This window comes from Ictidomys tridecemlineatus, chromosome 2 (genome assembly GCF_052094955.1).
Source record: "Ictidomys tridecemlineatus isolate mIctTri1 chromosome 2, mIctTri1.hap1, whole genome shotgun sequence".
NCBI lineage: Eukaryota > Metazoa > Chordata > Mammalia > Rodentia > Sciuridae > Ictidomys > Ictidomys tridecemlineatus.
In genome coordinates this window covers 19781914-19804272 of record NC_135478.1, presented here as the reverse complement: position 1 = coordinate 19804272, position 22359 = coordinate 19781914, and the positions used below count along the sequence as shown (strand labels likewise).

Here is a 22359-nt window from a genome sequence, read left to right as displayed (position 1 = left end):
ATGGCTGCCATTTCTGTGAAGAGGAAGCCTGGACCTATTCTGTGCCATCAGCACTAGGGTTGGGAATGAGTCTGGCTGCAAGGAACTGGAGCCTCCTGACTGTTGGGGGAGAGAGTTGGCCAGCTTTGCCTGGGCTCTCCTCCCCTTCCTCCCAGCGTGGGACCACCTGGCTTCCTGTACCTGCCCCCCTTGGCTGTCTTTCCCTCACCTCTGCCCAGACTCTTTCCTTTCTTACTGGGTGGCCCCAGCCCCAGGCATGTTCCCTGGAGCTGGTTTGTAGGACTGTTTGCTGGTGTCTTTCTCCCCGGTGGTGTTCCCAGGATTTTTAAGGTAGACCAGCCATTCTGCAAAGATGGGATCATAGTCTTCCCCATGCAGTGCTCTTTCAGGAACTTGGTTCACTTTGTGGCTGGAGAATTAGGCACCTGTGTGACTTATCCAGTGTCCAGAACTCGAATCCTTCCTCCCTACCGCTGCCACCTCCTGGAGATTTAAGGAAACGACTCAGGAAAATGCCAGAGAGCTGACTCTTCCTATTTTTGTGCCTCATCCCCTGATTTTTTTCCTCCCCCATACCAACTGGAATTCAAAGATCAGCCCCATTACCAGCACCCACTAAATAATTCACATGGGTGACATCTTTGCTCCAAGATGGAGTGACCGAAGGGCACGTCTCACTCCTCTGCCCCCTGTGGCTCCTTGCGGCTCCCTGCATCACCCAACCCCTCTCTCCTCTCTCCCTTTCTACAGCAACAAACTGAATCTTCCTCCTGTCCCATGCAAAGCAAGTCCTTCCACACCCAGACCTCTTGAGAGCTCTCCTTCTACCTTAAGTGCTCAACAAGGTCATGTGTCAAATCAAGATCCCTTCCTAAGAGGGGGAAAAAGTGCGAGTCTTCCCTACTTGTGAATCCTGTAAGTGATGGATACTCATCCTGAATTCATCTCTCATCTAATCCTAAGCCTTCTAAAATTGCCTCCCCTTTTTACTATGGTCCTTCTCCTGTCTTTCTCCCCCTAGCAGAACCCTCTTCTCTGTCTCCAGAGGACTCTGCCACCTCTACCTGGGCCTCTCTTTTGTCAGTCTCTTGGTTCTTGAGGCTCACAGCAGACAATATCTTCCTGTAGGTCAGGACGAGGGCCTGACCAACAATCTTATTGGTTTCTGACCCATAGGTCTCTGCTGCTGCCTTCTAAAGGGAGGATAATGCCAGGTGTTCTTATGGAATCCTTCTGGCCCACTCTAAAATGCCCAGTGTATCCTCAAGGCCAGGGTTCAGGGGCAGTGGTGCAGGTGGAGCAGTGGGCATTGGGTGCAATCCATACTGAGCCATGAACAAACAGCTCCTGTTGGACGGAGCAAGCTGACCAGAGCAGCAAATTGGAGGCTCCATTCCTAGCTGGAGGTCAGCCATGGAGCTGACCAGCACAGAGAGCCACTGAGGATGGTCCCCAGAGAGGCCCCGGTGTCATGAGGGCACGGCAGGCCAGGTGGCCTCAGAGCTGGGCCTGCTGGAGGCAGGCACTGTGCCACCCCTTCAGAGACTGGCTGTCCCTGCAGGTTCATGACCGCCTGGATCGCTACTGCTGTGGCTTCGAGCCTGAGCCCTCAGACCCCTGTGTGGAAGAAAGACTCCGAGAGAAATGCCGGAACCCTGCAGAGCTGCGACTGGTCCACATCCTGGTATGTCTCCTCCGCATAATAGCTCCTTGTCACTCCAGACCTGGGTCTTCCTGTCTCTTGTGGAAGACACTGTTGGCAAGTCTGTTTCCCAATCCTGTTCTTCTTAGCAGCAGAATCCTTTGCCTGTATATTTCCTGGAATCTGCAATGAATGCAAAATCTGACCAAATGGAGCTTTTAGGGTGTGGCTGAGGTGGGGTGGAGGTGGAACTCCACGGCCCCAGAGAAACTCCAGAGAACCCTGAGGGCTCCTGGAGTTTGAGAACAGGTCTTTGAGTGGACTGGAGAAGAGGCAGAGAGTGGGGAAGCAGGTGTCCTGAAAACAAAATCTCCTGACTTAAGCTGAGGTTGCTAGAGAGGATTGTTTGGAATTAGCATGGAATTTTGGAGAATAATGCAGGGGATGGAGTGTGTGCATGGGAGTAGGAGCCAGAAGAGATGGCTTCCAGTCCTAACCACACCTATTTTTCTTAAGGTACTAAAGAATTTTGTTGCTGGTTGTATTTTGGAAAAGGGTTTGGAGACACTAAGTTCTCCTCCTCTGGAAATAGTCTGATCAGTGCTTTCTGAGGATAAATGGTGTGAGTCACTTGTGCTTTTAATGATGCTCAGGGGATGCCAGGAGCTCAGGTGCAGGTGGCAAAGTAGGTGTGTAGGTGTACACTCGTGTATAGTGTGAGCATGCACGTGTGCAATCTCTTATGATGACCTGAGGAGTAGGCCCCTTTTGCACCTCCCAGCTCCCACTCATGCCCCCGCAAATAGGAAGCTGTTCCTTGTCTTGTACATTAGCAGGTGGTGCTGGGGCTTAACTCTCTAGGTCCAGGTGTGAACCAGCCAGGCTACTTATAACTGTGATCTTGTGCAAATTGCTTTTTTTTTAATTGCTTCTGTTAAATGAGGCTAATCCTAGTGTGTTCCTCCTAGGGTTGCTAGGAGGATTAATTGAGATCATGTTTGGGAAGCACTTAGCATAGTACCCCTTATAGAGTAAGCACTCAATCACAGGGACCATTTGGACAAGTAGGATGGACTGTGGGGACTGACAGCTCAGGGTCCCCAGCCCCTTAAGACTGACAGTCCATAGGTGCCAGCTATCCTGCACCCTTACCCATCCCTGTCTGTCCATCGTCTCCCCCGCCCCCCCAGGTTCGGAGCAGCAATCCATCTCATCTGGTCTACATTGATAATGCCGGCAACCTTCAGCACCCTGAGGACAAGCTGAACTTTCGGCTGCTAGAAGGCATTGACGGGTGAGGATCTGAGGGGTTGGGTGGACGCTCACGGAATGAGGCTCGATGGCCCTGCTGCAGACTGTGGGACCACGGAAAGCCACAGTCCATCAGACCAAAGTTGTTGGATCTGAGCTTTAGGAGAAGTGGGGAGCCCTGGGAAAGCTGACAGGGGTACACCCTGATATCCTCCTGTTTCTGAAGAACCCGTGGCCCTACTGGGGTCTTGGAAGGCTAGTTCTTCCCCTGCTGTGGATGGGAGAGCTAGCCTGGGGCCTGAGATTCCCTGCTCACCCTTTGCAGGCAGCTGGGTCCTCCCAGGGCTTATTCTGGTTCTGCATTTGCCAAACAGAGCAGAGGAGAGCAGTCTTGATCCACCAGGCTTCTCTGTGGGATGGGCCCCATCTAGAAGATCTGCCCTCTGCTTTCACAGCACAGCAGGTCAAAAAATCCCCTGAGGACGAGATGGCAGAAGTGGGCCTGGGAACTTTGTCTGGTTTCCCCAGCTGTGCAACTTTGACAGTCCGCCTTCGCCTTTCACTGGAACTTTCTGAGATCACTTTTGCTTTCCCTTTCTATTGTGGGGTTCTGGGGACTTTGCTGCAGGTTTCCCGAGTCTGCTGTGCAGGTTCTTGCATCAGGCTGCCTACAGAATCTGCTGCTCAAGTCGTTGCAGATGGACCCAGTGTTCTGGGAGAGCCAAGGTGGAGCCCAGGGGCTGAAGCAGGTCCTGCAGACCCTGGAGCGGCGGGGACAAGTCCTGCTGGGACACATCCGGAAGCACAACCTCACACTCTTCAGGGACAAGAACCCGTGAGCCCAAGGCTGCCCAGACAGGGCCCGGTTGCTGGTGGACTCCTCACAGCACAACCCTTGGCCAAGAAGCATCAGTCTGATGGCCATATTTCCTTGGTCTCACCCATCACCAGGATAAGCAGGAAAAGCCAAAAACCAGAGGGTCACGTGGACGCCATGGACTGTTCCACCTGGCTGGGCCAGGGGATGTGTGTTGAATTTTCAATCTCTCCACATTTTTTCCCTGCCTTCTGGGCTCTGGCTGTTAACCCTGTCGCACGAATAAATGAGGTTGATTTCGGCCTGAGATTTTAAAGCCTATAAAGACAAATGCTTTGGTTAAACTATACAATTCCTACCAATTATGGTTTTTTTATTTAAAAGTGATAAAATAATCATGCTCACTAAGATCAAATCCATGAATAATAGAAACAAAGAAGACAACAATTGAAAGTACCAGAACCTCCCACAAGGATGTTTGTGTGTATATGTTCTTTAAATACACACTATGTGCAGATAAAGAATTGGAATTGTGCTTTGCTTTTCAATCACACTTCTTACTTTTTACTAAATTCTGTATTCATCTGGACTGACCTCATTTTTATTGGTGGGTACATGGAATTCCAAGGCAGGAATGTGTCATATTTTATTTAGACATTTCCATAATAATGAACATTAAATGGTTCTAATTTTTTTTTTCTTTTACAACAGTTATAAACAATGGTGCTGTGAACATCACTGCATGACATGAAATATTTGCCAGCTAGATTCCCAGAAGTGGGTTTCTGGGTCCAAGTTACGGGCATTACTTATTTTAAAAGACATTGCTATCTAAAATGTGCTGTCAATCTAAGAGGGCAGAGAACTGATTATTTCCCTACACCCTAATACTTGATGTTCTCAGAGTTGGTTTTTTATCACTTGAAGAAATAAATTTATTCATTATAAGCACCAATTTATTGTATTCAATTTTCCAATATCTTTGTATTTTTGTTTTTTGTTTGGGGTGCTGGGGATTGAACCCAGAGCCTTGTGCATGCAAGGTAAGTAAGCACTCTACCAACTGAGCTATATCCCAGCCCCGATATCCTTGTACTACATTTTTAAAAAGTTTTTGTTCAAATTGGTTAAACATGAACATAGAATGCATTTTGACACATCATACATAAATGGAGTATAACTTCTCATTCTTCTGGTTGTACGTGATGTAGAGTTACACTGGTTGTGTAGCACATAGGATAATAATATCTGATTCATTCTATTATCCTTCCTCCCCTCCACGCCCCCTCCCTTCACTCCCCTCTATCTAATCCAAAGTACGCCCCCCCTTATTGTGAATTAGCATCTACATATCAGAGAAAACATTTAGCCTTGGTTCTGTAGGATTGGCTTACTTCACTTAGCATAATATTCTCCAGTTCCATCCACTTACCAGCAAATGCCATAATTTCATTCTTTGAGACTGAGTAATATGTCCATTGTGTATGTATACCACATTTTCTTTATCCATTCATTGGACTTGGTTTTTATCTAAGATGGAGACCTATTTTAAAATCTGCATTTTCTTTTCTTTCTTCTTTCTTTCTTTCTTTCTTTTTTTTTTTTTTTTTGTCCTGGGGTTGAATCCCGGCATGCTCTATCACTGAGCTCCATCCCCAAGATTTTTTTGAGATGGAGTCTCACTAAATTGTTCATGTTGACTTCAAACTTGCAACCCTCTCGCCTCACCTCCTGAGTTGCTGGGCTTACCATGCTCAGCTGCATTTCTCTTTACTAATGAAATGATCTTTCCATTTTTAGGCTTGTCATTTGCATTTTCTGTGGGTTGTCTCGTCTTCTGAAGGTATTTATCATTTCCTTGTTAATCTGGTAGAGATCTTCCAGTCTAATTAGTACAATCAATCTTTCCTGTTAAACATGTTATAAATGCTTTCTTCAAGTATGCCATTTGTATCTGTTAATGGAGTCTTTGGCCAATTGGAAAATTTTAATTTTCATGTGTGTTGCGTTCCACGACTAAACACTCAGGGTCACTCCAGGTGAACTGGACTGCATGATGTAACCACACAAGAGACAGAGATACCTTTCTCTTTGGGGTCCTTTGACAGCTCCTCTGACCTTAAGGATCCACAAAAAGAGAGCAAGCGAGTGAGCAGGTGCTGAACCCTTTTATTGAGAAGCCATTCAAATGAGGCCAGGGGTCAGGTTTCAGGGGGTTGAGTCTAGCTTCCTGATGTCTGCTCTCAGCAGGTTTACTGACATCTAGGAAGGCCACACACAAAGGCAGAGCAAGAGAAGGGGACACACAAAGGGAGTTTCCATGGAACATTCTATCCTAAACAGGGCAAAGGGGTATGATTATAAAAGAACAGGTGAGTGTAGCTCTTTCCCATCCCCCGTGGTGCATCAGGACTGGAAGGTGTGGTAACTCCATGTGGCTCCCCACACATGTGATCACATTTGCTCCTTTTCCTTTGAGTCTCCTACATTTCATGTCCTCTTAGGCTGTCACTATTCTGAGGACTGTTTAAATACTCACATAGTATTTATTTTATATTCATTTTCAATCTCAATGAATTTTATATTTGAGAATAGTATGAGTTAAAGATCTTTCATTTTCCTTCAAGTGGAGAGTCAGTTGTTTCAACATCAAGAGTCTCTTCTTCACTGATCTGGAAGTTGTACCTTATCAGATACGAAATACATGTCCATCATGGTCCTTTAGTGATTTCTGTTCTGCTGATTTTTTTTTTAATTCCTGCATCAATATGACCCTTTTAATTTAAAGTTTGATTTTCTTCCTATCTAGTAGGGCAGGCTCCCTTCTTTTTGTTCTACTTTAATTTTTTCTTTGCTATTTTTGTGCATTTCCCTGAAGCATGCCACTCTTCTCCCACAGTTCTCAAAATCCCATTGGTATTTTGATTGGGATTCTGTCAAATTATAGATTAATTAGCATCAATCTGACTCATTTAACTATTGAGTGCTCAGCAGTCAGGGACTTGGCTTATCAGTTCACTTATTCTTTTTTTTTAATATTAATTGTAGTTGGACACAACACCTTTATTTTATTTATTTTTATGTGACATTCTGAGGGGCTGAGATCAAACTCACACGTGCTACTGCTGAGCCACAACCCCAGCCCCCACTTATTCTTTAATAAAATTTTAAAAGTTTTCTTCCACAAATAAGCTCACTTTAAATATATAATTTTTAGTAATTGAGAATGCTTTTTATTTAGATCTTTAAAGTAAGTATTTAGATGCATGTCTTAGGGTTTTTAAGTGGAAAATCATATTTTCACAGAAGGATAACATTTACCTTTTTAAATCTTTTGTGTATGAATGCATACCTGTCAATTATTTTTGTTGTCTTATTACTTGGGTTGGGATATCTCTGGAGGAAAGTTGAATAATAGCAATAGGAGCAAAATTTGCATCTTATTCCTAATTTTAATGAGAGAACACCTACAGTTTCACCAATGACTATTATCGGCTTAAATCATTTCTGAAATATGTCTTTCACCAAGTCAAGGAAGGTCAAATTTATTTTTATTCTTTAAGAATTTTCCAAAAAAATCAAGATTTTAGGGGATCGAAGATCAAGATTGTAGGCATTTTATGAAATGCCTCTTCAGTGTCTATTGAACATACTGTTTTTCTCCTTTATTTTCTAATACTAAATAACTTTTATGTTATCAGAATAAACCTGTTGGGCTGAGGTATATTAGTCTTCTAGGAACTGAAGCATTTGATTTACTAATATTTTATTTCAAATCTTTGCATATATATTCATGGATGGTCTAAAGTTTCCTTCAGTACTCTATGGCCATCTTGTTGAATCTAAGCAAGCCTCATAAAATAGACACAGAATCTTGTCCTTTTTTTTTTTTGACTAATTTAAATATGAATCATTTATTCAAAGGTTTTACAGAACTCTCCCATAAAACCTTGTGGTCCCTGTGCCTTTCACCAGATTTTTTTTTACAACCTTTTCAAGGAGCTTCCAACCCAGTGTGTGAGGTGGTGTGAGGGGCTACAATCAACCAGCATGGAAAGGAGGGTGTGTTCTAGGCAAGGCAAGGCCCTTGGAAGAGGGATTTGGGCTTCAGGTCGCTCAGGGGTTTATCTGATGGTCACCAAAACGTGTTTCTTTGACTTCTTGTCTTTTCTCCCTTTACCCTCAGTTCTTTCCAAGGATAACCAGGCAGAGCTTTCCGTCTGGACCCAGCCAGTTTCTATTTACTAGACACTGCTCTGCCTTCTGCCTAACGAACCGACTCTTGGCCAGAGGTGGGAGTGACACACTGAACCACTGTGGAAGATGGCAAGGAGAGAGGAATACAAAGAGACATTGCATTGCCAAAGCAGAGTTGGGGCTGTCCCGTCAGGATAAGACTCATTCTACTTAGAAAAAGAAAATAGCCAGACCACACCTGACAATAGAATTATGACAAGCAACTTCTGCACAACCAGCCCAGGAAACCAAACCACAGCATCTGCAGCATCAGCCCAGTAGGGTGAAGACTTGGTCGATGGCTGTCAGCTTCTCCACTTCTTTTTTTTTTGGTCTCTTTCTCCAGGTCAGGACCAACCAGACAAAGCCACCCCTAACCTGGCTCATAGGCACTTCAGTTCTAGGTAACCCACCTCCAGAATCCCCCATATCAATAGCATCCACTCAGGGACACCTGACACCCTCCTTTTCCTCCACTATAAACTCTCCCAGTCCTCTGCCTGCCTTGGAGTCCCTGCCAGACACAAATGATCGCTGACTCCCTAGCCAGAGCAAGCCTGTTCTCTCGTGGGAAGTCTTTGTTGATTTCCAACAGAGATGGTAATCTGGGTGATGGCAGCTGTCTGGCCTCTATGGGGTAGCAGAGTCACATTCTGAGAACAGGTTCCCTTACATCTAACTGGATCTGGATGGCCACCTGGGAAAGGAGGGGTATTCTGCTGGCAGGTGGGATGGCTGGGGAGGGTGTGAAGCTTTCCTGAAAACACCAAGCCAGACTCTTCCTGTCTGTAGGTGAGTTAAGCCCTTTGTGTCCTGGACATGAAGAGAATTCTGCTCAGCACAGAAGGGGGAATGTGTGGGCAGACCCTGAGCAACCCCCTGCTAGCCTGTGCAGTGTACATCAACCACCAGTGACACTGCGGGACAGGGCCCAGGTCTCCCTGCCCAGCCCACCCAGTAAAGATACCATTTCTGGATGCTTCTCTCAACTGGCTTCTTCCTCCCTCTGGTGGGGTGGGCTCACCATGAAAGGTGGCTCACATGGATAAAGCATTTAACCTCACTGACTCTATGGATAGACATGATTATTATTATCTTCGTATTATTGATGATGCACAGAGGGGGTAACTTACCTGAGGTTACACAGCTTGGAGTTGGAAGGGTGAGACTTCAAGCCCAGGCAGGAAGTGTGCTAGCAATTCTCACTCCCAAGACCACCACTGAGTGACGCTCCCATTGTCCCCACAGCCATGGACAGTTCCCCTCCTGGCTGTCCCTTTGGATGCATCTCTTTCTCTTTTCTGTGTTTATTTATGTTTTTGGTACTGGGGATTTGGGACCCAGGGAGTGCTCAAACACTGAACTACATCCTCAGCCCTTTTCAATTTTTGAGACAGGGTGTTGTCATTTGGCCCAGGCTGGGCTTGAACTTGTGATCCTCCTTCCTCAGTCTTCCCAGTGGCTGGGATCCTAGGTGTATACCATTGTGTCTGGCAGGGCCATTTACCCTGAATGGAGGAGCAGCAATGCAACTCTTGGCCAATGGATAAGCTGGTTAAAGTCTGCTCAATCTATTAACTGAATCCTCCCTGCAAACTGGAAACTTCAAACTTCATCCACTTTTCACCTTTAAAAAAAAAAAAAAAAAGCTCAGCTTCAGTACTTGTTACTTACCTCCCTAAGACGTTACTTTTGGAATGAGAATGCTCTGCCACACTGAGGAGCCCACACAGGGAATTAGGACATTCCCATCAATCTGAAGAGGCTGCCGGGAGAGGCCCTGAAGGTATCTGCAGTGTGGTGGTGGGGAATGGGGGAGAGACTGGGGTTCTGCTCAGTTTTAGGCAAATCAGCCTTGAGAAAGGCCAGCCAAGGGGCCACAACTGCTGGCCTCTGTGCTGCCCCAACTGGCTTCGTCCCAACTCTGTCCCTCCTGCACCCAAATGGGCTGCTCCAAAGAAAACGATGCAGTCTCCAAGTTGGAGGAGCTGACTATAGTAACACAGGTTCACAATCCTCTAGATGTGATTTTAGAAATCCTCAAAGCTCTGAAAATCAAAAGGCTAATGCCCAAACCCATGTTACCCTCAGTGTGAATTCCCTGCAGAAATCTGAGTATGTTTGGTGTTTAGGTCTAACCTCAGACCCTGCTGAAGGTATTGCATGCTGCATAGTCTGTGTGCCATGCCACCTTTCTAAATCTGAAAAATTCAGAATTCTGAGTCACACATGGCCCCAGGGTTTGAATATGTAACACTTAATACTAAGGGCTTATATCAGGTTTTGAGGAACTTCCTGTTCACCCCAGGACCCAGTTCTCAGATTCTCCTGGTTCTTTGATGGGGCAGAGAGTTAAGATACAGGGGCTGCGGTTATAGCTCAGGGGTAGAGTTCTTGCCTAGCACCTACATGTGAGGCACTGGGTTTGATCCTCAGCACTGCATAAAAATAAATTTTAAAAAAATAAAATAAATATAAAATAGCATAGATAAAATACTCTTAATGTTAAATTAGCTCTTATAACTCCTATAATATTTTTTTGCATAATTTCTAGTTAAACAATTGTGACTGTGGGGCTGATGGAAATGATCTATATTTGTTAGGAATCCAGGTAACAGGGATATGTGAACTTTTCAAAAACTGTGAAACACTAAAGCACTGTGCATTTCACTATAAATACACATAATAAAACTTGTTTTAAAAACACCAAAAAGCCTCAGCAGCACAGGGGGAGCTGGTACTGCTCAGCACTGACAAAGGTGACCTGGGCTCCTAACCACGAAGGCCCCACTCCTGCCATGCACAGGAGTGTGACCTGGGAAAGGATGCTAGCTTCCAGTGAGTCCACGCAATGTTCTGCAGACACCCAGAGTCCGATTTCAAATAATGCTCAGTGACATGGCAGAGTGTTCATGTTATTATAATAGAGAACAAAACAAAGCTTCACTCTTCCACAGGAGGCTTGTATGCTGCCGCCATCATGTCTCTAGCAATCCCTGAAAAGTTCTAGCACATTCTGCAAGTATTTGACACTAACATTGATGGATGGCAAAAGTTAGCCATCCCTGCTGTGAAGGCTGAGGGGCAAAGATGTCCTCATGTGGCGTCAGGAGGGTGGACTCGGACCTCACCGAGAGAGCTGGGAGGTCCCTGAGGACCAAGTGGAATGTGTCATCACTGCTATGCAGAAGCCACACCAGTATGAACCTCACATCAGCCCTGAGCAGACAGGAGGATGTAAAGACGGAAAATACACCCAGGTTCTGCCCAACAGGCTGGACGACAAGTTCTGTGAAGACCTGGAGTGACTAAAGATTAGGACCACGGACGGCTGTGGATCTAAGTTTTCTGGGCCTTCGTGTCCAAGGCCAGCACACCAAGACCACTGGCCCCCATGACCATGCTGTGTAGTGTCCAAGAAGGAATGAGTCTGTAGGCCTTTTCTGTTAATTGTTTATATACAAATAAATAAAAGAAACAATGCCATCAAAGTTTCACACAAAGCAGTATCCCAAACTTATAAAAACAATTTTAGACTTAGGCAGAAATCCCTTCACTCATTGAACCAATGAACATTTGCTGAGCTCCCAGCCGAGGAGCAAGCCTTTGTGGGCACCAAGAACCCTCCTGGGAGCCTGTGGTTGGGTCGCAGGGTTGGAGGTCAATTGCATGAAAGGCTTAGTTATCTGGGGAGCTGGAGCTGGAGGAGACACAGACTGGAGTTTTCAGGAGAGCTGGCCCTAAGCTGAGAGGTTTTCTTTTTAATCAAGGTGTAAATCCTATGCAGTATAGGAAGTGTGTGTAGGGCACTAATCTTAAGCTCAAGGAGAGCTTCCATGGACTCCCATGGTGAAACCACCACTTGGATCAAGATGCTTCCAGACTCCCGTTTCCTGTGTCCATTCCTAGTCTTTACCCTCTTCCTGGAAACCACAATTCTGACTTCTCTGGCCATGGTTCCCTGTCCTAAGGACTTCATAGGAATAGAGTCACACAATACATGCTTTGGGGGAGGTTTCTGGTTTCTTCTGCTCGACATCATGTCTGTGAGATCCACGTTCTTGCGTTCACCCACATTTCATTCTTTTATTTTCAAACTTCTGTGTCCATTTGATCAATATACCTGTGATGGATTCTTGGGTCACTTAGTGGCTGACTATCAAGGGTGGAGCTGTGAGCATTTTATACGTTTCTTTTGGCTGTCATTCCTTTTGGGTTCCTACCTAGAAGTGAAACTGCTGAGACCTGGGGTAGCTAAATGGTTCTCCAGGTAGTTGCTCTCCCCACCCCCTCGCAGGGTCTGAGACTTCTGGTTTTGGGTTGAGTCATGATGTGTGAACTCACATGGCAATTTATGGTGGTGGCAGATGGGGGCTATAGTTAGGGAGAAAGATGTGCAGGGTGAAGGGAATGTTATGAAGGCACATGGCAACCATGAAAATGCGTCCCTTGGATCTCCTGCTGTGGAGGTGACAGGTGGACAGCCTGCCTGCTGCAGTACTGGCACCGAAGCCAGCTTCCCACAGTACCTCTCAGCCGGGGACTAGTGTGGCAGGGATGCCCAGCTAATGGACAGCTTTGGCTGGGGAGCTCCTGACCAGCCTGGGAGACACTGAGCTACTGCCTAGGGGGGGTCCACTTCCTTGCCCACCACCCTTTCCTTCCCCCACTGCCTTCATGAAAGTCTGACCTACAGCAGGGGCTCCTCACCAATAAAGGACTAAAGTATCTTCTCTCAAGTGGAATCTGATCTTGGGTTGGCGGTCCAGTTGGTTCCCATGGAAGCCAGAGGAATATCGGGTGCCGTGTTGGGCGAAACTACTGATGGGGGAAAGTGGATTAAAAACCACAGCTGGCTTGGAAAGATGAGAAGCTGGTATCTGGTGGGCCACGGTTGCATGAGGCTTTCCTCAGAGAGATCCCACTCAGAACCGAGCACGTCCACTGAGGAACCCTGGGATCTACGGCTGTCAGTTGTGGACACTGTACTGGCTCCTAGGGAGCTTCTGGGGTGGACCCGGTATCCTCACGCTTGAGTGGTCACCTGGGGCACAGTGGACTAAGGTGAGGATACTCCACCGGAAGAAAACTGCTTGCCACACCCCGATGAGTGAACTGTCCTCCATCCTAACAGAACTGACGCCAGCTACGTCTACCCAGGTCTTGAGTCTAAGACAAACTCCTGGTGGCCATGCTCGTCCTCACCACCATCCTCTCCCACCTACTTCTGGGCTTTATCCCACATACACAACACAGGTGGCATGAATCCAGCTAGGCAGATGAGCTCTCTCCAGCCTCTCACTGCTCAGATGTGCCCACTGCCACATCTCCTTGGTTGACAATCGGGATTGAAGGACTACCAACCCCCTTCCTACTACTCAATGAAGAGACGTGACCAAGATGTTTATAATCATTTAATGACTGTTCCAAAAAACCCTTCACTGGGCTGCAGGTGAATTTCATGGCAATGAAGCTGATGGACCACCCAACCTACAACTCAGTGGTTACTCAGTTCCCAGAAGGTTGGACATAACCCAAAGGACCTAGAAGATCATTTAGCCAAAGCGGTTCCCTAGGATTCTTACTGCCCTTCCTCCTTCCCCTCCTGCCTACTAAGGAACTTCTCCAGGGTATGGATGATCAGGCCAGCAGAAGGGGGTGGGGGCCCATCTCTCTAACACAAAGAGGAGCCTGGTAACACCATACCCAGGTGCGATAAGACGACACAGGGACACAAGCCTGCTCAATAAATAAACAAGTCAACCCTAGACGTTGCCACAGCAGGATCAGCGGGCTCAGGGACACAGAGCTGGAGAAGCCACCCTCCCTGGGGCCTGGCGGTGGCCTGCTTGCTACGTACTGCACACCAGGACGTCTGCAAAAGGTCCGAGGAGGATCTTGTTGAAGATGCAGCGGACCCACACCAGGTAGGTCGTGAAGGGCTTGATGTTCTCGGTGAAGGTGTGGTTCTGCAGGGCCAGGATATAAGGCACGTAGGTGTTCTCCCCCTGCTCCTGCAGCCACACCTCGTACTTCACCTCCCTCACCTTCAGGTACTTGAGGTTCCAGGGGATCTGCCAGGAAACGGTGAGGCGAGCCTCGGAGGCGCCCTGCACCGATGCCTGGCATCGCGCCTCCCGCACCTTGCCTGGGTACAGGCCCACTGTCCACTTCTGCTTTCGTGGCCCTGGCTGGCCCTTCACCACACGCCGTATGGTCTGCATGAGGGAAGAGACATCCACCTTGGTGTCCTGGTAGATTCGGAAGAGCCACTCAGGGTTCCGGCAACAGAGATGCCGGGGGACCTCACGGCTCTGCAGGATACGGGCCTGTTCGGCCCGGTCCAGGTGGGTGATGCCCCCCTGGTCCCAGGGCCGCTCAGGGTGTGTGACTGTATTCTCTGGCATCACATTCCGCCAGGCGACATACTGGAGGTCCATGCCGGGCAGCGTGGCCAGCGTCTTATAGGGGGTGTAGTGTTCAGGATTGACAGCATATGGGAAGAGCTCAACCACAGTGGCCCCCCGGGGCAGGAAGAGGGCGGTGACCAGCTGGGCCCCATGCATGCTGACCAGCATGGAGGCGTTGCTGACCAGCCGCACAACATCTGCAAAGGTGTGGTCCTCCAGGGACACTGTCACCGTCTTCATCTGGAACTCCTGCGCCAGCGCCAGCAGCAGCTCTGCTTCGTTCAGGATGAGTCTGTTCTGGGTGCGGCTGAAGACCAGGATGTACTCCTCTCCCAGGGCGGCCCCGGCATGGCTCACATTCAGCTTCTCCATCATGAACTGCGCAAACTGACGGATCTCGTTGCCGGAGACGAGGATGTTGGCCTTTGGGCCCTGGGGCTGGACAAAGCCATACTGGTACCAGGTAGTGATCTTGGAGAGGCCCACAAAAGCATGGGAGAAGCACAGCAGCCGGCCCAGGGTCTTCAGCTGGGTCCGCAGGAGTGGCTGCTTGGGGCTGAGGAGCTTGTACAGGTCAAAGTGTGCCCCCTCGCCCCAGCCCTCCATGAAGAAGAGCCGGGCCTCCTGGGCCAGGCCGGGGAACTGCCGCAGGGTGTAGAAGAGGGGCAGCAGGTCATCGTGGAAGACGTGCATGAGGTTGTCGGGGTTGAAGCGGTTGGCAATGAGGGCCACGTCCGGCACGAACACGGGTTTGGGCATGAAGCGCAGGGCGGCGGCAGGCAGCTCCACGAAGTTGAAGTACTGGGTGTTATGGTCCTCCACAGTGGACAGGTCCAACAGGGCGGGCTGAAAGCGCCGAGAGCCCAGGTTGGGCAGCATGACGGAGGTGTTGCCGTGGAAGAAGATGAACTCCTCGGCCTCGTTGGAGTAGCAGAGCCACTTGAAGCGGCAGATGCGGTCGGTGTGCGTGCGGCCCGTGCACACCATGTGGGTGCCACCCTCCATCAGGATCTGCAGAGCCTTTGGGTAGTCGATCCTCAGGGCCAGTGTTGGCTCTGGGTCCTGCTGGCCCAGGGCCAGCTCCTCTTCCAGAGTAGCCGCATGCTCACGTAGCCGCACGTGCTTCCACAGGACTGCCGCCAGCACGGACACCAGGAGGGCATTGAACACCGCTGAGAGGTGCATCCTAATGCCACTGTGGGGCCCTAGTGAGATGATGGCTGCTGGGAGGTGTCACAGGTCAGGTGGGCCTCACCCATCCCTGTGGGTGCCCCAAGGATCAGGAAAGCCTGTAGGGTAGAGAAAGGAAAGGGAGTTGACGCAGTCAGTCCAAAGTCATGACAAACTCCCACTATGTGCCAGGCACTGCACTAGGCTTTGTATGCCTGCTATAGCACTGGGTCTTTGTAACCACTGTGCACAAGGGTAGCTGCAACAATAGACTGTTGTTCAAGAGCCACTCCAGCCCATGGCTCCCGTGGGTACAATAGGCGTGTTTGCATCTGATCTTGGACCTGTTAGTAGGCAGAATCTAATGAAAGGTTGCGGAAGGTGCTGGGACTGCCTTGGCCTCTTTACACTGCTGTGTGTTCAGGCTAACTTAAGGGCCCCAAAGGAAGGAGAAGTGTGTAGCAGAGCTACTCTACTCATGCCTGGACCTGCTCAGTAGGCCCCCAGAGGCCTGAGTGAGCCCAGCCAAGATCAGCAGCGCCATCAGCCAAACCCAATCAGGCAACATGTGGACATCAGGGCAAGCAGTACTTATTATCATGTCATTGAAATTCTGAGGCTGTTTACAAAACACTGCTGTGGCCAAAGTTAACCAAGGTCTGTGTGATTGGCAGGCCATGGGGAAAATGCCCTGGAGCGGCCTGACACTCCTAGATGTCAGGTAATAATGCTCCTCACCAGGAGAACAAATGTCACTGAAGCCCCGTGAGCACTGTTCCTAGGCTGCACACCAAAACCCCTTCTGAGAGACACGTGCATGGACACACAGGGGGAAGATCAGGCAATGTCTGCTCCTGCTTAAAGCTCCCTTAGAAATCACTCCTGCTGGTTTTCAGAATTCTGGAGAATGGGTAGGAACTCACCCTCCTCTGTGGTCTGACAAAAGAATATATCTGGGTGTCACCCTGACCAATGTTTTGCATAATGAGGTCCCCACACCTATAGAGAAGCTTGGCTGGGGTGGGCATTCACTCTCCTTTTTTTGTGACACTGAAAGGGTATTATACCTGTCCTGGGGATCAGGACTATTCAGACGGTTGAAGCAGCTCACCCTCAGCAACACAGGAGCAGCATGGGTGATACGTACTGCCACTTCCCTGGGGAGGCATCTATCCGCCCTTTATTCCCTTGCAGCTACCCTCAGATGCAATGTCTACCTTGTGACATCCAAAAGAATCAAAGCGCAATCTTACCTAACCTTTGGTTAGGTTCCCTAAGAGGTAGAGGCAGAGAAGAATTTGAGTCCAAATAGTTGGAGAAATTATCCCTTGAAATACTTGTAGGCGAGTAGGAAGTGAGACAGAGAAAGGCAGTGAACCAACACAGGGTACACTGATGAGCTGGCCACTGTTTGGGGAAAGCTGAGATGTATGTCTATCAGCTCCTGTCCAGCATGGATGAAGGACATTCCTGAGGGACGATCTCTTCTGATCTACCCTCATTCAAGGATTGAGCACACACAAATCTGTTATAGAATGCCCCCAACCCGCACCCCCACCAATTTCAAGTGTAATGCACTCCAGTATTTTTTCTTATTCTTAAAAAAAAAAAAAAGGCTGGCCATGATCATCTTAATTGATTTTACAACCTACTAATAGGTTTGGCCACTTACTGTTTAAAAAATACTAGTCTACACCAGAGGTTCTCAAACTGCTAATTATCAGGATCCCAGGGACGTATGCTAAAATCCATAATCGTGGCACCAACCTAGAGGTCCTGATTCAGTAGGTCTGGTGGGTGGCTTAGGCATATGCATTGTTGTTCCTGTTTCTCTTTTCCTACCTTCTTATGCACTACCTGGATTCCATTTTGACTTGTCTACCATCTACCGTGTTTCTGAGGATACCTCTTGGTATAGTTTGCTTTCTCTAAGGTCTTACATTGTACATATGAACTTACCAATCTGCTAGTTCCACATTTTGCCTTTTGAGTGAATACAGAAATGCTACCTCCATCCAGTTTATTCTCCCCTCTTTATCAGGTAATGACAGTAAGGATTCCTCTACACATATCTGGACCCATACTGGACAATGTAACAATTTTTGTTAAATATAATTTCCTCAAGAAGAAAAGAATAGTCTGTTACATTTATCATTTTTACTTTTGCGCTTCTTTCTTCATTTCTGACGTTCCCGTTCTCCTTCGGTCACTATATTCTCTTTTGAACTTTCGCTAGCCATTCTCTTCAGGCAGATCTGGCCACAAGTTCTGTTGGTTTTTCCTTCAAATGAAAATGTCTTTCACCTTCCTCCTAAGACATTTTCTCTGGGTATAAATTTGGGAGGGGGTGGGTGGAAGGGTGACAAATCTTTTCTTGCAACATTTGAAAAGTGATAAACAACTTCCTCTGGTCTCCTTGATTGCGGGTTAAGTGGCTGTCATTTGAGTTGCTTTTCCTCTAGAGGTCAAGTACTATTTGCCTCTTGCTGCTCTTCAGATTTTTTTTTCTCTGTCTTTGGTTTTCAGAATTTTGATTATGGAGAGTCAGCATGTCTTTCCTTGGGTTTATTCTGTTTGGGGTTCACCAAATTCTTGAATCTGTAGGTTTCTGTCAACAAATTTGGGGATTTTTCAGCTATGATTTCTTTGGATACTTTTTTTTCAGTCTCACACTGCTCTTCTAGGTCTCCAATCACACTGATAGATTATAAAATTTATGGTCCCATAGACCTTTGAGGCTCAGTATGTTTTCTCTGTTGCTCTGCTCTGACTGAATTATTTTTTGTTTGTTTTGTTTTTTTATGATTTTTTTTAGTTATAGTTAAAACAACACCTTTATTTCACTTGCTTTTTTTTTTTAAATTTTTTTGTATGTGATACTGAGGATCCAACCCAGGGTCTTGCACTTGCGAGGCGAGTGCTCTATCACTGAGCCATAACCCCAGCCCTAACTGAATTCTTGAATTCCTTTTTTTTTTTTTTTTTTTTTTGGAGTACTGGGTATTGAACCCCGGGAGTGCTCTACCACTGAGCTACAACCCAGGCTTAGTAAGATTTTTCTTAAAGTAGAAAATAACAAAGTTGCTGAGGTTGGCTTTGAAATTGTGATCCTCTTCCTCTGGCTTCCCATTTGCTGGGAAGGTGTGTGGACCTCCATGTGTGGCTTGACTGGGTATCTTGTCATTCTGTCTTTGATGTTCACTGATTCTTTTCTGTCATTGCCATGCCTCACTGAGTCCATCCAATAATTTAAAATGTTTGGTTGCTGTATATTTTAGTTCTCAAATATGCCCTTAGTTTTTTATATCTTATTTCTTTTCTGAGACTTATTTGGACATTGGAAGTCTCATGTGGTGATACTCTGGATCTTATTTAAGTATTCCATTTCAGCAGGCTTCTGTTAAAGCTGTGCTGCTGGAGGAAGGGTGACAAGGGCTCTCCTTGGAGTGGGGACTGAAGTCCAGGACCCCTACCTGGCCTCTGCCAGCCCTAGTCAGGTGGATGTGGAGCGTCTCATGACTTCTGAAGTGGCATTTGAGTTTCCTCCGCCGGCTTCCGCTGACCTCTGACTGGAGGGAGGTGACATCACCATTGGGGAGGGGGCCTAGGGTCCATGACCCTCAAGGGGATTGCAGCGAGGAGGAACACCTGTTGCCACTAGGCAGTGGCCCAAATCCAGGCCTCCGGCCCAGCCCCATGCCACAAGTAGGAGGTGGGCACTGGGTCCTCTGAACAGTCTTGGGCACCTCTCCGCCATGGAGAGCAGGTCTGCTCCAGTCCCTGAAGCTTGCTCTGAGATTCCTCTGGAGTCCTCCCCTTGCCAGCACTGTGCCATCCCTGCCACCTTGGCTTGGCCAGGGACCATCAGAGCATGTCACAGGGAGCAGACTCCACAAATTAGTTTAACAGACAGCCGAGTCTCTGAAAGAGCAAACCTAAAGGTCCACTAATCAATCAGTTATCACATGGGGTCCCAAACCAGCTGACTGACTTCCTGGTGCACTCCTGGTGGCAGGCAGCCCCCGGAAGAGGGTGTGTGTTGTCTGGGGAAGCTTGAAGATAGAAAGCCACATGACTCGTTCAAACTCCAGCTCCCTGACCTACTGGGTGGCCTTTTCCTCTGATCTCTGGTTTCTTGACAGTAAAAATAAGTGGAGCAGCACCCTCCTCCCAGGGCTGTGGAGGAGGTCAGGGTTCATATACAGGATGAAACATGAACGCATGAATACTTGGGCCAATTTTGATGTGCAAAAATAGCAATTTCATTCAGTTAGGTTCCACCTAACAAGTGAAGTATATAACAGGGAGGAGAGAGAGAGGTTTTGAGGCACCTTCATGGTTAATAAAGGGCCGCAGAGAATTTGGCACTTGGAAATAGTTTGGACACACTTGGCTGCCTTCATCTGATTTCGAGCAAAAGCTGATCAGGGCTGAGGCAGAAGCTGTCACTTTGCATCACCATCATTGGAAACAAAGGATTTAACCCTAAGAAGAAGATTCTTTCCAAAGAAGACAAAGGCAGAAAGCAGACAGCAAATGTCACTGGCTGTGCTGACTGTAGCACATTGGGTGCAGGTCAGAGGCAACCCTCTGCCTCTTGGGCACCCAGGTCAAGGACACTAATCACAACCTTGAAGACACTGCTGCATCCACCCAGCATCCACTCCAAATCTTCCCTTTCCTAACACAACCCTGTGTTTGCAGACAGCCACCCCTCCTTCGCTCCCAACGAGAGAATCCACAACTTTGTAGCTCCAGACACGGCTCCAGCACAGGGCACGCTCCCGGAGCCAGATGTGGACCCCAGTGTGGTACACTGCCAGACTAGGACCAAGGGGAAGGAGTCACGGTCCATATTCCCACCCATGAACAGAACAAAGAAGGTATTGTCCTGTGGAAACTGACTTGGGGACAAAGAATGCCCAGGATGGCAGAGCAGGAGAGACACAGTGGACCCTGGGGACATCCCCAGCCCCACCTCTGGCCTTCCCACTGTGAGAGATAACTCTTCTTACTGTTCTTGAAGCCAGGGTACGATGGGGCTTTGGCATCTCACAGAAAAGAGCATTGTGACTGGTCCAAGGGAGCATCTCTGCAAATGTAGTGTACAGTGTGTAGCAAATGCAAGGGGGAATTACTTGGCATCGGTTTCCCTGTGACCTTTCTAACGTGGGTAAATGAAGCCCTCTCCCTAAGAAACTTTTGCATGAGAAATGAAAATGAATCAAAAATACTTATGTGGGCCAGAGAGGAGCTGTAGTTTCCCACCAGGGTGCCATCTGCTGGTAGGGAAGACTAGGACAACTTGAGTGTCATGGTGCAGGTAGCAGGTGGCTCCAGGGAACCCTCAGGCAGCAAGTGCCTGACTCCTTCAGGAAGAGTCCTGGTTTGGCAGCTTCCTGGAGCTCTCAGGAGGAACACAGGGATATGATATCAAGGGTGAAAAGGAAGTCAGAGATCAACAGTCCAATCAGGATTGGAGCAGACCACAATGAAGCAGTGGATGGAAGCTTAGAAAAGTCAGCTAAGAGCAATGTCAAAGGCTGGGTCCCAGCTCAAGGCACTTGAACTTGGCAATAGGAAGCTATTACAGATCTTCGAGCAGAGCAGTCTAGAGGCAGGAGCTTATGGGCTCAGTGTGTCTCCCTCTTGGCAAGGGAGAAGATGGCCTGGGAGTTAGGCTGTGGACACAGAAGAGGGAGCAGAGGGCCTGGTGGGTCCCACTCTGCATGGAGGGGATGCAGCGTAGGGAACTTCTGGTACAGCCAAGAGGTGAGAGGCTAGGGTGCCACAGGTACCCTCTTGGCAGAATTTTGACCTTCTGGTCAGCCCTGTTCTTCTTCAGGGGAGAGTTTCTACAAGCTCAGGTACCCTGAGGGTGAGAAATTGACTTAAACTTCAGTATTTCCTAATCTTTTCAAACCCATGTACCCACTGGTTAAACACACACACACACACACACACACACACACACACACACACACACACTCCCCTTCATGCCTCAAATTGGTCTACATCTTTCCCTGAGAGTCTTAGTAACAAGAGAGTCTCTTCTTTAACATCTGTCCCTGAAGACGAGGGGATTTTATCAAGCTGATGTTGGTATTTTCTATCTGCACCTATACCTGTTTATCTGTTTCCTGATGTAAAATCATGCCACTGCATGTGCCTTTTCAAATACACACATCCTCACCTGCAAATTCTCCATCCAGTCCCACTAGCCAAGAACTATTTACTATGGATCCGAACCATATTAAACTGCTGATGTATGACCAGTTTTGTTCAGTGTCCATGGTCCTGCCACAAGAACCAGCTCTCCTTACTGCCGCCACAACCTGGAGACTATCAAGCCTGCTCAGAAGAGAGAGACTCTGTACTAAGATGTGATCTCAGCTGAACAGCCAGGAACCAGCAGTGGACACAAGGAGAGAGCTCATCCACTGTTAAGTTCAGGAGAGGAAAACAGAAAATAAGAGAAGGTACAAAAAAAGGGGTAAGTAGGGAAATGCAAAATCAGATCAAATATGGTCCAGAGAATTGAAAACTCGGACAGAATGACAAGGACGAAAATGAGAAGGAAGGACAGCTAGGACACCTGTGATCACATACTATCCTACGGACAGTCCTTAGTTCTGTCCCTTGGGAGAGCCGTAGCTATGAGCACAACCATATTCAGTGTCGATCTCTAAACACATTTTTCTGCTACAAGGAACCAGGGCTCCTTGGGAAGTGGCTGATTCCAAGGGAGGGCAAGGGAGGTACAGATGAGCTTGGAAAAGCAAACTCATTAATAGAGATTAGTCCATGTGTAGATTCATAGTTGAATGGACCAT

General features: G+C 47.8%; 2 protein-coding genes across 7 annotated transcripts in view; one reads left to right on the top strand and one right to left on the bottom strand.

The window, feature by feature from the left end:
* Gask1a (golgi associated kinase 1A) overlaps positions 1-11437 on the top strand; it is a 64960-nt gene extending 53523 nt beyond the window's left edge. For 3 of the 6 annotated variants that reach the window (XM_078038033.1, XM_078038035.1, XM_078038034.1), the window contains 4 exons: positions 1562-1684; positions 2833-2936; positions 5511-5553; positions 7897-11437. In XM_078038033.1, the coding sequence (XP_077894159.1) occupies positions 1562-1684; positions 2833-2936; positions 5511-5553; positions 7897-8121 (495 nt within the window). In that variant the 3' untranslated portion in view covers positions 8122-11437. Of the gene's footprint in view, positions 1-1561; positions 1685-2832; positions 2937-3521; positions 4666-5510; positions 5554-7896 lie in introns of those variants that run through there. The other 3 variants (XM_078038036.1, XM_021735020.3, XM_078038037.1) reach the window with 3 other exon arrangements.
* A 1908-nt stretch (positions 11438-13345) lies between these two features.
* Pomgnt2 (protein O-linked mannose N-acetylglucosaminyltransferase 2 (beta 1,4-)) lies at positions 13346-15541 on the bottom strand. The gene has a single exon (XM_013364080.4). It carries the CDS (start codon positions 15539-15541, stop codon positions 13799-13801), a length of 1743 nt encoding a protein of 580 aa, XP_013219534.1. The 3' UTR covers positions 13346-13798.
* Between the last annotated feature and the right edge of the window lie 6818 nt (positions 15542-22359).